The sequence below is a fragment of the Cebus imitator genome, unplaced genomic scaffold, assembly GCF_001604975.1.
Source record: "Cebus imitator isolate Cc_AM_T3 unplaced genomic scaffold, Cebus_imitator-1.0 Scaffold238, whole genome shotgun sequence".
NCBI classification, from domain to species: domain Eukaryota; kingdom Metazoa; phylum Chordata; class Mammalia; order Primates; family Cebidae; genus Cebus; species Cebus imitator.
The window spans coordinates 1,912,018-1,927,425 of record NW_016107553.1 but is presented as its reverse complement, the minus strand read 5'-3'; the positions used below and the strand labels follow the sequence as shown (position 1 = coordinate 1,927,425).

Here is a 15,408-nt window from a genome sequence, read left to right as displayed (position 1 = left end):
CGCCTCGGCCTCCCAAAGTGCTGGGATTACAGGCTTGAGCCACCGCGCCCGGCCGAAAGAATTATTCTTAACCCAATTTTACAGATGAGAAAACTGAGTCCAAGGAGATTAAAAAACTGCTCAGACTTCTACAGCTAATAAGTGCCTGAGCTAGGATTAAAAACTTAGCCTAGTACTCACTGGGGTGGGAGGTGCAGGGTGCATTTGGTGATCTTTAGGGTCTACAGAGACAATGGCTTGAGCTTAGGGACAAGCACAACACCTGCTCCTCTAAGAACCTTCTTAGATTCTGCTTGTAAACTGTGGTTCCTCATCTACCAGAAGAGAAAGGAAACTAACAATTACTGAGTCCTGCTGTATATCAGGAACTCTCCTACGTCAGCTCACTTCATTCTCTGTGAACTAAGCATCATGATGATTCCTACTTTAAGACACAGAGACTTACATGAATTACACGAGTCACACTGTTCAGAGTGATGGTGTCAGAAGCTCGAGTCTGCTTGCTCTCTCAATTCCACCATGCTGCTTGGAGGGATTCCCCTTAATTACTACCATGAATGCCAGCAGTGCTAGGTTGGCAGGTGGGTCCTGTGGCGAAGTATGTCCCAACCTTTCCCCTAATAGCAGACTTTCACTGTCTTTTCTAAAGGGGTACAAGTGTGACAAAGTTCCTCTGATGCCTTAGCCACAAGTAACATTTCATATCCTTAGAGGGGAGAAATCATCAGTCAAAGCCAAATCCACTCAACAGTTATTATAGAGCAGTTACTAATAAGCCTGGTCCTGCGTGACTGCACAGCAAGCCCTATTGATGTTGCACAGCAAACCTGCCCATGGCTGCCCACTCCACTCCTCGCCAGCAGGCAAAACAGCTGAGACTCCCACAGGCCTGCTCTGACCTCTCCAGCCTCTTTCCAGGAGCTCAGCCAGGTCTGCCTCTATTAACAAGTAAGACCTCCTCTAAGAACTTTATCTTACTGGAGTAAAAAGTTTGCTTTCAGAGATCTATCTCCATCTCTTCTTGCCCAAACCTTCATTACTCCCTTGTTGACCCACATCAGCAGACAGCAGAACACCCTCTCCAGTTTCAGATTGTTCCCAATTTTCTCACCAACTGTGGACAATCCTCATTTTTCTAAAACAACTGCACCTTCTTGGAAATTATTAATATGTTCTAATAATGTTCTAAGGAACACTACAGTCCCATGAGGTATTATAGGTATTCTGTATAAAAAAGGGTACATGGTGAAATCAGTTTAGAAAATGTAAGTCAAAATTAAATAAATGCAGGCTAAAGTCTTTACTGTGAGACTTCTTATAATTTTTAAAATACCAACATGTTCTGTGAGTCTCTAAGAATGGGAATAGTGTTTCCCAAACTTGCATGGTCATGAAACCCTTTTCCTAGGTACCCCTATTAATATCTTGCATACCATGGAACACAGGGAAATGCTGTTCTGGACTTAGCTGAAGCCTGGTTATAAATACTTTTTTTTTTTTTTTTTTTTTTTTTTTTTTTTTTTTTTTTTTTTTTTTTTTTTTTGAAACAGGGTCTCACTATGTTTCCCAGGCTGGTCTTGAACTCCTGGGCTCTAGCAATTTTCCAGCCTCAGCCTCCCCAGCAGCTGGGACTACAGGCTATTACTGCAAAAGAGCAAGAGTAACTTAAATGAGACTCTTGTCTTCCTCTACACAATGCAAAGGGAGCCATGAGGTAAAGAAAGTAACTTGTCCAGTCATCCATTTTCATAGACAAAATGGGTCAAATCTCATTGCTGAAAATTTTGCTGCTCAATTCTGAAACTAGAGTCTCCTTCTCTTATTGTTAAGGTGACACCAGCTTTATTAATACTCTGCACACAGCCGTATAATTTTGCAGAAGAGTTACAGAGAGAGGTGTAAGCAACTCATGGATGGCACAAGATCACTACTTTTCTGTCAAACTATCAGCACCTTTGGGTCAAGGACTGTTATTTATTTTTAGAGACAGGGTTTCACCATGTTGGCCAGGCTGGTCTCAAACTCCTGACCTCAGGTGATCCACCTACCTTGGCCTCCCTAAGTGCTGGGATTATAGGTGTGAGCCACCGTGCCCGGCTTTTTTTTTTTTTTTGAGATGGAGTCTCACTCTTGCCCAGACTGAAGTACAATAGTGCAATCTTGGCTCACTGCAACCTCCGCCTCCTGGGTTCAAGCAGTTCTCCTGCCTCAACCTCCTGAGTAGCTGGGATTACAGGTGTGCACCACCATGCCCAGCTAATTTTTGTAATTTTTTTTTTTTCCCCAGTAGAGACAGGGTTTCACCATGTTGGCCAGGTTGGTCTCAAACTCCTGACCTCGTGATCTGCTGCACCCATCCAGTAGGAACTGTTACTTTTTCCTTAGTCTCTCACTCAGCACTAGCAATGGTGAATTAAATAAACATTAGAAACCCAAGTACAGGAGAAAATGTGATCAGGCCTTGCTGTACCACTAACTTCACAAAGTCACTCAAATGAGAACTGTAAGCACTGACTCCTGTGCTGGTAGCTATAATATATCCCCAGAAAAAGACACTGTAAAGTAGAGTATCTCTCTAAAAGGATGTGGGCACAGGGCAGGACTGAGTTCCTGACCAAACTACCTAATCACAGATACAAACCAGAAATGGCTACAACACTAAGGGACAATTCTAAGGTACTGTGGTAATCACAGAGTATAATTTTGCTCCTTATTTTGAAAAACAGGCATAAAAGTATTTTACACAAATTAGAGGCCCCAAATATATTACAAAGAAATATATTACAAATATATTACAAAGAACATATGTAACACTTTAAATAGGTACAATTCTATTGCAGCATAAATTCTGAATTTTTGCACTTAGCATACTTATTACACATTTATATCTACTTAATGGAAATTATGCTATCCTTCTCAGAATTTTATTATAGAGGGGAAGATTTAGACGGTGTGAAACTTTTTGAGACAGAGTCTCTCACTGTTGCCGTGGCTAGTGTACAGTGGTGCAGTCTTGGCTTGCTGCAACCTCTGCCTCCTGGGTTCAAGCGATTCTCCTGCCTCAGCCTCCTGAGTAGCTAGGATTACAGGTGCCCACCACCATGCCTGGCTAATTTTTTTTTTTTTTTTTAGTAGAGATGCGGTTTCACTATGTTGGCCAGGCTGGTCTCAAACTCCTGACCTCATGATCTGCCCGCCTAGACCTCCCAAAGTGCTGGGATTGCAGGCGTGAGCCACTGCACCCTGCTGGTGGAACCTCTTAAAGCTGTGCTGGGAAGACTTTGTCTTCCATTAACATGGCACCTCCCTTTTCTTTTGATAAACTTCTTCAGTGAGCACAAGCATGTAAAATTCATAACATCTCTGACCACAATTCAAAGGTGAGTGATCATTTATTTAAAAAAGGATCCACTATGGCACCTAAATGGGTGAAGACAGTTTACAGTTGTCAGAGTTTGGAAAATAATCTGATTCTCAAGTTCTTTTCTTTTTTCCTCCTTCCCACCAGACAAGCTCAGCAATATTCTTTGCAGAGCAGAGTGGAGAACAGAGAGAAGAAACCAAAAGGGTGCTTAAAGATCTAGAAGTCAGGAAGGGCTGTCACAGTCTTTGGTTTAGAGCATGGGTCAATCTTTTGGCTTCCCTGGACCACAATGGAAGAATAATAATTGTCTTGGGCCACGCATAACATTAAAAGCTGCTAAGCTAAAAAACAAAAATTTGGCAAAAATATTTCATAATGAGGGCTGCATGTGGCCTGCAGGCTGCAGGTTTGGCAAACTTGGTTTAGAGGGAAAGGAAAACGGTACTTGGTTCAATAAAAACTGTCTTTATTTTCTCTAACAGCTGTGTTTGTGTCAAAAATACTTAAATCCACAAAAAACACCTTCATAAATCCAGCCAGAATGGCTTCAAAGTAGCAACATACAATATAGCACATACAATGTTTTTTTTTTGGTTGTTTTGCGTTTTTTGAGGCAGAGTTTCACTCAGTCTTCCAGGCTGGCATACAGTGGTGTGAAATCCACTCACTGCAATCTCTGCCTCCCAGGTTCAGCAATTCTCATGCCTCAGCCTCCCGAGTAGCTGGGATTACAGGAGTGCACCACCACGCCTGGCTAATTTTTGTATGTTTGGTATAAATGGGCTTTCACCATGTTGGTCAGGCTGGTCTTTAACTCCTGACCTCAAGTGATCCTCTCACCTTGGCCTCCCTCAAGGTGCTGAGATTACAGGGTGGGCCACTGTACCCAGCCCTACAATACTTTCTTATCAGTCAAAATCTAAATATATGAATTTGACTTACCTTGTAGAATTTGATGATATCTTCCTTGGTAAGTGTCTTTAAATATGCAACTTCAGTGTTATCTGAAAAAGTAATCAAACAATACTTTACTAATATTTCCATATGAAGTAACCCAGAACAGTTATACTAAGTGACAATATATTTACTCCAAGACTCTTAAGTATCCATATACATTTTATTGAGACACAGTCTCTCACTCTGTTGATCACGCTGGAGTGCAGTGGCTCAATCTCAGCTCACTGCAACCTCCACCTCCCAGGTTCAAGTGATTCTCCTGCTTCAGCCTCCTGAGTAGCTAGGATTATAGGCACAAGCCACCACGTCTGGCTAATTTTTGTATTTTTAGTAGAGATGGGGTTTTGCCATGTTGGCCAGGCTGGTCTTGAACTCCTGACCTCAAGTGATCTGCCTGCCTCAGCCTCCCAAAATGCTGGGCTTATAGGCGTGAGCCATCGTGTCTGGCCAAGTATCCACATTTTTAAGAGACCATGTGCTTTGATTTCAAGTAAAAGTAAGTGGATGCTGGCTTGGTGTAGTGGCTCATGCCTATAATCTCAGCACTTTGGAGAAGCTGGGTGGGTAGATCACCCGAGGCCAGAAGTTCGAGCCTAGCCTGGCCAACACAGTGAAACCCCATCTCTACTAAAAATACAAAAATTAGCCAGGTATAGTGGAGTGTGCCTGTAGTCCTAGCTACTGGGGAGAGGCTGAGATATGAGAATCATCTGAACCTGAGAAGCAGATTGCAGTGAGACAAGATCATACCACTGTATTCTAGCCTGGGTGACAGAGCAAGACTGTCTAAAAAAAAAAAAAAAAAAAAGTGGATATAGTGCAATGGTTAACAGAGCCTTGGCTCAGAAGCCAGGCCAGCCTGGATTCATATACTGGCTCTCTGGTTATGAGCTTTTGGATCTTGGCCAGTCATTTCAACTTTTCCGAGCCTCAGTTTCCTCATTGGAAACTGGGGATAACTACTACTTAATAGGGCTGCAGTAAGAATTTTTTTAAAAAGATGTGTGACAATAACACAGTGCTAGGCACATGGCAAATGCTCAATAAATGAGAGATACTATTACCATTAATAATGAATCCAACTGCTAGAAAAATTATAGGTAGGCTGGACATGGTGATTCATGCCTGTAATCCCAGCTCAAGATCTGGGAGGCTGAAGCAGGAGAATCACTTGAACCTAGGAGTTCAAGGCTACAGTGAGCTATGATGACACACTGCACTCAAGCCTGGCTGACAGAGCGAGATACTATCTCGAAGAACAAAACAAAAAGAAAAATTATGGGTAAGAAAACTGAGGTCCAAAAAGGGTGACCTGACCAAGATCTTTAGCTTGTTGGTGTCAGAATAAGAACATGACCCAAGTCCCTTGACTTCTAGTACAGCTTGGCACAATCCATTGTTAATCTATGCTCTAGAAGAAAGGTGAAAGGAAGCTGATAAGACCGGAGACTTCAGGAATCACAGCTTTCCCAAATCTGAAAGGAATGAAAAATCTTTGGCGATCCCTACAGGCAAATGTTTGAACTCCTGTGCCTCAAGGGCAACATTTGCCTCAAAGGGGTTTAATCCAGTATAATCTCATTTTTTTAGTATTATGGGAAATACTTAGGTATCTGTGATCAGAATCTCAGGATACAATGATGAAACAAAATGGTGGAAATGAATTACTATTAATACTTTATTGTGAGATATGGGTATCTAGGTCTAGGTTTAGAGAAAAAAAAGAGACAAGGTTTCTAATGGGAAACTGGAGTTCAATTAAGTAACAGTTCTTTAGCAGTGCCAGCCATCTCCCCACCCCAACTCCCCAAATTAGTAATAAAATATCACCTAAAAAATGAATACCATTTTGTGGAATGGCCTTCACGTCCTCAAATGTTACTTGAATGCCATAAATGTTGGGGCCCTAATTTTACCTTACCTCTGTCAAAATTATATTGCTGGGAGATGATTTCTCCCCAATATTTAGCACACTCAGCAGACAGCTTCTTTGGTTTGTCTAGTCGACGAATTGCTAATGCCTGAATGTGTTTTTGGAAGGCCTCTTCTGTCATGTCCTCTATGGACTTTTCCATGGCAATTAAGAAAGCTTCCACCCTGCTTTCTAGGTAGTGAGGTGGCTTTTCTGACTGGATGATGAATCGCAAGCCCTGTATGCCATTGGCTCGACGTGGCCCGCTGAAGACGATATAGCCTGAAACACACACATCAGCCAGTCAGGACCTTGGCATTTGAGACCTGAGTCATTTTTAATCCTTCAAAAACTATCCTATCTGAGCAAATAAAATCTATTTTAAGGTTTTAAACTATTCACCTCTTAAAGAAATATGAGCACTTAAGATAGTTTCAGTTCCTAAAGACAAAGCAGAAGAGCTCTCTGAAGAATTACTAAGTTGGAGATGACTTCTTTTTAGGAAAAAATCCTATTCTTTATTCAAACTCCCATCTTGTGACTCCTCACTCTCTGCTAGTTATTCCTCTTCAATCTATGCTAAAGTTACTCCTAGTCCTGTAAAACGCTGGACTCATTTTCATCCCTTAGTCACAGTCCTAGCTATGTTTCCTTTAACATCCAAGTTCCTCATATGAACCTGGCTCTCCTACTGTATTTCTTGTTACATAATCCATTCCTGAACCAATTCATTCAGAATGCAACTCTTCAGAGATCAAGCTAACTAAAAGTCATATTTCCACGTCATCTCATGAGGCCATGCACTACTTCCCTTCAACACCTTTTCTTTTTTTTTTTGAGACAGAGTTTCACTCTTGTTACCCAGGCCGGAGTGCAATGGCGCGTTCTCGGCTCACCGCAACCTCCGTCTCCTGGGTTCAGGCAATTCTCCTGCCTCAGCCTCCTGAGTAGCTGGGATTACAGGCACGTGCCACCATGCTCAGCTAATTTTTTGTATTTTTAGTAGAGACGGGGTTTCACCATGTTGACCAGGATGGTCTTGATCTCTTGACCTCGTGATCCACCCGCCTCGGCCTCCCAAAGTGCTGGGATTACAGGCGTGAGCCACCGCGCCCGGCCTCAACACCTTTTCTAAACCAAGCTCTTGGCTTATCTCCTTCGGCTGCCCTTCCCTGATCCACCATCTCCAACAGCTATGGTACCTCTGGGTCCCAATTCTAAGGAAGCTTCTATCTTCAAAATAGCCATTCATAGTTTGTTTGTTTTTTTTTTTTTTTTTTGAGATGGAGTCTTGTTCTGTCACGCAAGCTGTAGTGCAATGGTGTGATCTTGGCTCACTGCAAACTCTGCCTCCCAGGTTCAAGTGATCTCTGCGTCAGCCTCCCGAGTAGCTGGGACTATAGGTGGGTACCACCACGCTCAGCTAATTTTTATATTTTCAGTAGAGATGAGGTCTTGCCATGTTAGCCAGTCTGGTCTTGAACTCCTGACCTCAGATGATCCACCCACCTTGGCCTCCCAAAGTGCTAGGATTACAGGTGTGAGCCACCACACCTGGCCAAAAGTTTGAGCTCTTATAGTAACATTTATCACACTGAACTAAAATTATTCCTTTACAGGTCTGCCATCCTGATTTGACTGTGAGCTCTTTGAAAGGAAGGACCAAAAAAAAAAAAAAAGAAAGAAAAGAAGGACCATCCACAGCATCCATTTCCCTGTCCAGCATCTAGCACAATGGGTACTTAAACAATGATGGGTACTTGGAGAGACTCGACCAAATCTTTTTTCACTGGTTCCTTTCTGTCATTACTGGGACTTCTTTGAACTTCTTTCCTCATTCACCAAACCTGCCAGGACCTCAAGATTTTTAAGTGTCTAAAACTGCAAACACTTACTGAGTGCCTTCTGTATGTCCCAGGCTTGGGGTATAAAGATGAATAAGAGATAATACCCGTCCTCAGGGAACTCAAGCTTTAGTGACTCTAAGCTTCTCTGGATGGCTTGTTTCTCATCTTGGCTACCAATAAGCTTGTCCTTAGTATTCTTCCCCCCTTACCTAAGATGCCCTCTTTATTGACATGTATGTAATACACAGTACCATCTTGTAAATAATTACTTTAATGTCCATAAGATAGTGACTGCTTATCTTTTAGAAGTGGATTCTCTGTAATAAGGTTTTCTCAAGTCTCTCTAAGTAGAGCATGCCTGATACACAGTGTTAGGTGAATCTACATGTGGAAAATGCTTTACAGGGACAATGATAATTCATTAAAGTCTACAGTACCCCGCTATTTCCCCACTTTCCTCTCACCTAACTGCTCCTTGGTACGCAGGGTGTTGAAGCAAGGCTCCGAGATAATCTGACAGAAGAGCTCCAGAAACATATTCTCTGAGGTGCTTTGCATATCCGTTTGGTAGTATATCTCAATGCCACAGTTATTGTGAACTTCATTCCTTTGCTGATAAACAAACCATCCTCCTAGAAGTTTCAAAAAGACAGCAACAAGTTCAAAAACTTATTTAGGGTTTAATAAAGTCAATGCTATGTCTGCCCATACTTATGGATGATAATTTAGACATTAATCGAAAAGGGAGGTAGAGAAGCCTAGAATTGTGTATCATTGATTTCACTTTTCTGACTTTGTCCAAATTTGACCCATTAGTCAAACTTTCTGATTATAACTGGCAGCACTAACTTCCCTCTCATCAGAAGGAGGAGAGGCAGGGCCATGGCTCACATTCATAATCCCAGCTACTCAGGAGGCTGAGGCGAGAGGATCACTTGACCCCATGAATTTGAGGCTGCAGTGAGCTGTGCCTGGACCACTGCACTCCAGCCCAAGCTACAGAGCAAGACCTTTTCTCAAAAAAAGGAGAACATGGCCTGTAAGCCTCTCTCACTCACCTCACATTCTTCCAGCTTTTTCATACTTTTTTTGTTTTTGAGACAAAGTCTTACTCTGTCACCCAGGCTGGAGTGCAGTTGTGTCATCTCAGCTCTCTGCAACCTCTGTCTACCAGGTTCAAGCAATTCTCCTGCCTCAGCCTCCCAAGTAGCTGAGACTACAGGCATGTGTCACCACACCCAGCTAATTTTTCTATTTTTAGTAGGTACGGGGGGGTTTGCCATGTTGGCCAGGCCAGTCTTGAACTCCTGTCCTCGACCTCCCAAAATGCTGGAATTACAGGTGTGGGCTACCACATCTGGCCCTTTTCATACATATTCTAAAACGTCTCCTTGGCTGCAGTGAGCTGAGATCGTGCCACTACACTCCAGCCCGAGTGACAGACTGAGAATCCATCTCAAAAAATAATAAAAATAAAAATAAATAAAACATCTCCTTTATAATGGCTGGAATTTTTCCTTTTCTCTTGAGACAGTCTCTCACTCTGGCACCTAAGCTGGAGTGCAGTGGCACAATCATGGCTCACTGCAGCCTCAACCTCCTGGGCTCAAGCGATCGACCCACCTCAGCCTCCTAAGTAGCCACAGGTGTGCGCCACCATGCCCAGCTAATTTTTTAAAAGTTTTTTGTAGAAACAAGTTCTTACTACATTGCCCAGGCTGGTCTCAAATTCCTGGCTTCAAACAATCTTTTTGCTTTGGCCTCCTAAAGTGCTGGGATTATAGGCATGAGCCACCACCCTGGCCTGAGTATTTTCTTTATAAACAGTAAATGCCTTTCTATGGAGAGTTAAGTGAAGAACTATTTAAAGTATTCATATCTGATCAGCTGGCTAATTCAGAATGATTTCCTACTACCTAGCATTCTGAGAATAAAATGTGACCTGAGCTATTTTTGAACACAGAAAAATTTGGGAGGGTACTTAGGAGGCCAAAGAGATAAGATCTTAGGAAAGGTAAGAGAAAGAGGGAAGTAGAGTCAAAGAAGTATGAAAGATGAATTTGACTTTGAAATATTGTTTCTCGACTAGCTTCACTTTGAAGTCAACTGCTATGACTCTTGCACAGCATGTCCAGAGTCCCTCTCTAATTGTAGTTGAATCAGCATATCCTGCCTGATTCTTGCCCCAGTTGTAGTGCAATCAGCATATCCTGATTCTTCCTCTGGCTGTAGTGAAATCTGATATCCTGATTCTTTCTCTGGTTGTAGTGGAATCTGCATATCCTGTTTCTTCCTCTCATAATGGAATCAGCATCTCCTGATTCTTCCTCTGGTTGTAGTGGAATCAGCATCTCCTGATTCTTGCCCTGGCTGTAGTAGAATCAGCATATCCTGATTCTTGCCCTGGTTGTAGTGACTGAGGAATAAACTAGCAGAAGTTGGAAATAAACTGTTACCAGATCTGTGATGACTGGTCATGCAGAACAGCAGAGCAGGCTCAACGTATCTTTAAGCATTCAACAAAGGTATCCTGAAGTAATGGTATGTTCTAGTTGCTTTAGAAGCTACTCAATGAACTAGAGACAGACTTTGCCTTTAAGGAATGTACGGTCTAACGAGAAGTAGTAGATGCACTTCAATCCCAACACAAGAGTAGAAGTGCTAAGTAGCTTGAATAGGGAGATCCAGAAAAATTGTGCTGCCAAGTCCAGAGGTAGATGTGATTATTTCTAGCTGGGAGTTTTAGAAAAAGCTTAGTGGAATGAGTACCTTATAAATAGGCCTAGAAGGAGAAACAGGATGTAGGCACTGGCCCATGAGGAAGAAGGGAGAAAGGAGAACACCATTTCGGGAGAATAAAATAGCTGGGGGAAAAAGGCAGCACAGATGGTTCATGCACAGGGAATAGCCAACAATCAAGTTTGCCCCCAAAAAAGCTTCTCTTCCTTCACTTGACATACCTTCTATTACACAGTCTTGAGCAATACTGACAATAATGCTTAATGAGTTTTTACCAGAAGAAACCACTGTTAATGTAAAAGTAACCCAACATTGTAAACCGCAATATATAATTCAATAAAAGTCTTTGTTAATCCCTTATAAAAATGTACTTGTAATGATTACATGTTATCTGCACCTGTGGGTTTCCTGAAACTATTTCTGCCAAAGAATCCTATGGGCTTCGAATTAAATATTATAAGTCCAGTTTCCATTTTTATAAATATATTTTATTTCATGCCTCATAGTCAATAGCTTTGTGATATTTTTACTTCCTTATTCCCCTTCATTCAAGTATCCATCAATTCTAGTATCATTCTCTTCAAAATTATTGCCTACCTCCAATATCACTTCTTTGGCCCTCTGACCAAAAATTTTTTTGGCAGAATTACCTATCTCTAATCATACTTCTATAAATAAGAGGTTCCCAGTGGATCTTTGGCATAAAACTATACCAAATTCAACTCACCTGTAATCACCCACACTGTTATGTCAAAGTAGTCCATCCCCAAAGTTACAACATCTCTACTTACTGTCAGGGAGCTGAACTTCTCTATACCGAACCAGCTGACTTGGAAGGAGAGGTTTGGTATGAGCATGCTCAATGAGGGTGTCTTCAACCATCTGCATAATTCCTAAAGCAGCCTACGGAAAAAGATATGACCTAGCACATTACAAAAACATAAGTATATCTTGTTTGTGAGATAAACTAGTGTTATCATAAAAGTGATTTTAAAATCTTAAATACATTTGATTCTATTCAAATGGATAAAAATTAAATTTGTCAGTATAGTAATTTTGCAATACAGTCAATTTGGCAGTGGTGAAAGAAACAGCCACCCAGACAATCATCAACACTGATGCTGATGCTGGAAAAAAAGCACTGCCAAAGATGGTCCCTAGTGAAATGATCCTGACTACAGACACCTGGGGTCACAGAAAAGCAAGGGAGGCAAGCATAGGTTTTACTCTAGATAAAACTGACCTTGGTAAGAATCTTGTTTCTGCCATTTATTAGCATCTGACCTCAGGCATATTGTTCTGGAGGGGGTATAGCAGAGTAGCAGAGACCAAGGGATCTTTTCTTTTTTTGAGACAGGGTTTCATTCTGTCACCCAGGCTGGAGTGCAGTGGCACAATCATAACTCACTGCAGCCTCAACCTCCTAGGCTCAAGAAATCCTCCTGCCTCAGCCTCCAGAGTAGCTAGGACTATAGGCGTGCACTAACACACCTGGCTATTTTTCAATTTTTTTTGTAGAAACGAGGTCTCACTATGTTGCCCAGGCTGGTCTTGAATTGGGTTCAAGCAATTCTCCCCCCTCAGCCTCCAAAGCTCTGAGATGACAGATGTGAGCCACTGCACCTGGCCAAGACTGAGGGATCTTGAGACAGACTGCCATGGAAATTTTGTAGAGCTTTCCATGTGCTAAGGACTTAGCATGTACTATTTAATCCTTACAAGACATTATATAGGTGATGTCCTGTAACTCTAATTTTACAGATAAGGAAACAGATAAGCACACAGTTAAGACATTTTCAAAAGATTACAGATCTAGTACATAACAAAGCCAGGATTTCAATCCAGGCTGTCTGATGTACAGCATGTACTCTTATCCAACAAGTATGCTACCCTATACAGAGTAGGGATAATTACTCCCATTTCTTCCTATGATTGCATAAGGTAGGAAACAGCAGAGGAGGCAGCCATGAAAGTAGGTCCTTAGTTAACTACCATCATTCTACTTTCCCTGTGCCTTCTACCTTCCTCCAAAGAGCAGAAAGGGTTGAGTAAACTCTAATGTGTTTATTATCACATTGTGCTGGTTAACAATCTTGAGAAAGACTAGAGGAAAAAAATAACTTGCATTGATCCACAAAAGATTGCTAAAACCTCAACCACCCACCTGCTTTGTTATGTTTCCATGGAGAAGGGCTTCAATGTGCAGCCGTGACAGGAGCTGAGGTATGAAGGCCTTAAGGCGAGGAAGGGTTACATCTGTAAAGGTGCAGGAAGACATGTGAGCTCTATCTATGAGGTTCTTTTTTTTTTGAGATAATTTGAGACTTACAGAAGACTTGCAACAATAGTACAGAGTCCCTATACACACTTCACCTAGTTATCCCTAATGTTAACATCTTTCATAACCCATCAAAACTAATAAATTAACATTGGTATAATACTATTAACTAATGTACAGACTATATTTGTATTTTTTCCATTTTTGTCCTTATTTTATTCCAGGATCTGATCCACAACCCTCCATTACATTTAGCTGTCATATGTCTTTAGTTCCTTCTAATCTCTTGACAGTTTCTCAGCCTTTCCACATATTTCATGACCTTAAGACTTTTGTAGAGTACTGTTCAGTTATTTTATAGAAGTCCCCCATTTGGGTTTGTCTAGTGTTTTCTTACAATTAGATTTCATGTATGTATTACTAGAAAGAATACCACAAAAGTAATGCACGTTTCTCACTGCATCCTATCAGGGGGTTCATGAAGTTGATGTGTTGTAGTACTAGTGAGTTAACACTGATCACTTGGTTCAGGTGGTGTCTGCCAGATGTTCTTATTGTAAATGTATCATTTTATTCTTTTGTTTATAATCTAATAACTCACATGTGCTCTACATGCAATTCAGAAAAGTCCACTTGCCCATCTATGCCTATTTTTCCCACTGTAATTACTAAATATTTATTTTGGGAAAAAGAAATGAGATTATACAAATAATTTCTTTTTCTTTAAATGTGACCCACTAATTTTAGCATCCATTGGCGGATATCGCCTGTAGCAATTATTACTATGGAGCTCCAATGGCAATTTTTCTACTTCCCCCATTCTTTTACATATATTGATTTAATCAATCTGTAAGGAAGAGCTGTCCCTCCTCCATTAGGACACCATAGTAATAATTGCTATATGCAAGATCTACCAATAGATGCTAAAATCAGTGACTGACTTTTAAAGTGAAACATGGGAAGGGAATTAACAAGTGCTTACCACAGATCAGGGATTTTACAGATGTTATCTTTCACATAATAAAGCAGGTACTATTATCCCCGCTTTAAGGGCAGGAAAATTAAGAAAATTTAAGTTTGTTGTTCAAAGTCATCAAGCTAGTAAATTGCAGAGCTGGGGTTTGATCCCTGGTCTAATTCCAAAGTAGATATTCATTCTACTCCACCGTACTGCCTTAGGAGTCCTCTTCACTAGGCTCCCTCAGCACTCTCTGCAGCTTTCTGTCACAATACTTACTCTCTTGTCTCTATTAAAATGATCTATTTACATTTATGCTTCACCACCAGAATGGAGCTCCTTGATCAAAGAAACCCCCATCTAATTGATCATTTTTAGTTTTTATTTATTTATTTATTTTTGAGACAGAGTCTTGCTCTGTCACCCAGGCTGAAGTGCAGTGCCACAACCTCCACCTCCTGGGTTCAAGCAATTCTCCTGCCTTAGCCTCCCGAGGGGCTGGAACTACAGGCATGCACCACCATGCCTAGCTAATTTTTGTATTTTTTTTGTAGAGATGGAGTATTGCGATGTTTACTTGATCATTTTTTGATCTCAAGCACCTGGAGTGTTGGGCTGGGTGTGCTGTGGGCACTCAGTAAATGCCGCTGGACCACACCGAACCCTGAAGTTCTTGCTACTCTGGCACCTGAATAGCTGCATGATTTAGAGTCACTGAACAGCAAGCCTCTCCCACTGAGTTGTCTCCAAATTAAGCCATTTTGGCATTTTTTTTTATTATTGTAGGAGTATATATATATCAAAATGGAATAATTATTTACTTGAGCAGAAAATTTAAACCAAAGAAGTACTGACTTTTCTCTTCATAAAACCCATTTTAGAAAGCCTTCATATGCCTCTGAGATATTATAGAGCTTATTCTGCTTAAAATTAACATGCCATCTGACCTAGATTCTAACAAAGGGAGAAAAAAAACCTCAAGCCTTTGCTTTTTTTTTTTTGATCATTATAAAAGTAGGTTTCATTTTTGAAAACATTTAAAATCAATTGTGTGGTATTTTTAAAGGTATAATTCTTGCTATTAATTGCGTATGACCATGATCATTTTGCAAAAAGCGTATTAACTGTCCTGATAAAAAATGCACCTGTTCTAATTAAGGATTTTTATAATCTAGCCTCCTACCTAATGCCTGAGACAACCAACAAAATAATGACTTTCAGTACTTTGCTCTTGATTTGGGTCACTGAAGACATCAAAAGCATAGTATTACAGAAGTATAAGAATTTGTCATAAAAGATTATTAAAACATTCAACAAAATTCTTTTTTTTTTTTTTTTTTTGAGACAGAGTCT

At 40.9% G+C, this 15,408-nt stretch overlaps 1 protein-coding gene across 4 annotated transcripts in view; it reads right to left on the bottom strand.

Moving 5' to 3' along the window:
- The window catches only part of IDE (insulin degrading enzyme), a 127,086-nt gene that overhangs the window by 5,265 nt on the left and 106,413 nt on the right, over window positions 1-15,408 (bottom strand). For all 4 annotated transcript variants that reach the window (XM_017498187.2, XM_017498188.2, XM_037727732.1 and 1 more), the window contains 5 exons: window positions 12,984-13,075; window positions 11,611-11,722; window positions 8,545-8,712; window positions 6,243-6,515; window positions 4,307-4,368 (listed from right to left, as the gene is read on the bottom strand). In XM_017498187.2, coding sequence (XP_017353676.1) covers window positions 4,307-4,368; window positions 6,243-6,515; window positions 8,545-8,712; window positions 11,611-11,722; window positions 12,984-13,075 — 707 coding nt within the window. The remainder of the gene's footprint in view (window positions 1-4,306; window positions 4,369-6,242; window positions 6,516-8,544; window positions 8,713-11,610; window positions 11,723-12,983; window positions 13,076-15,408) is intronic.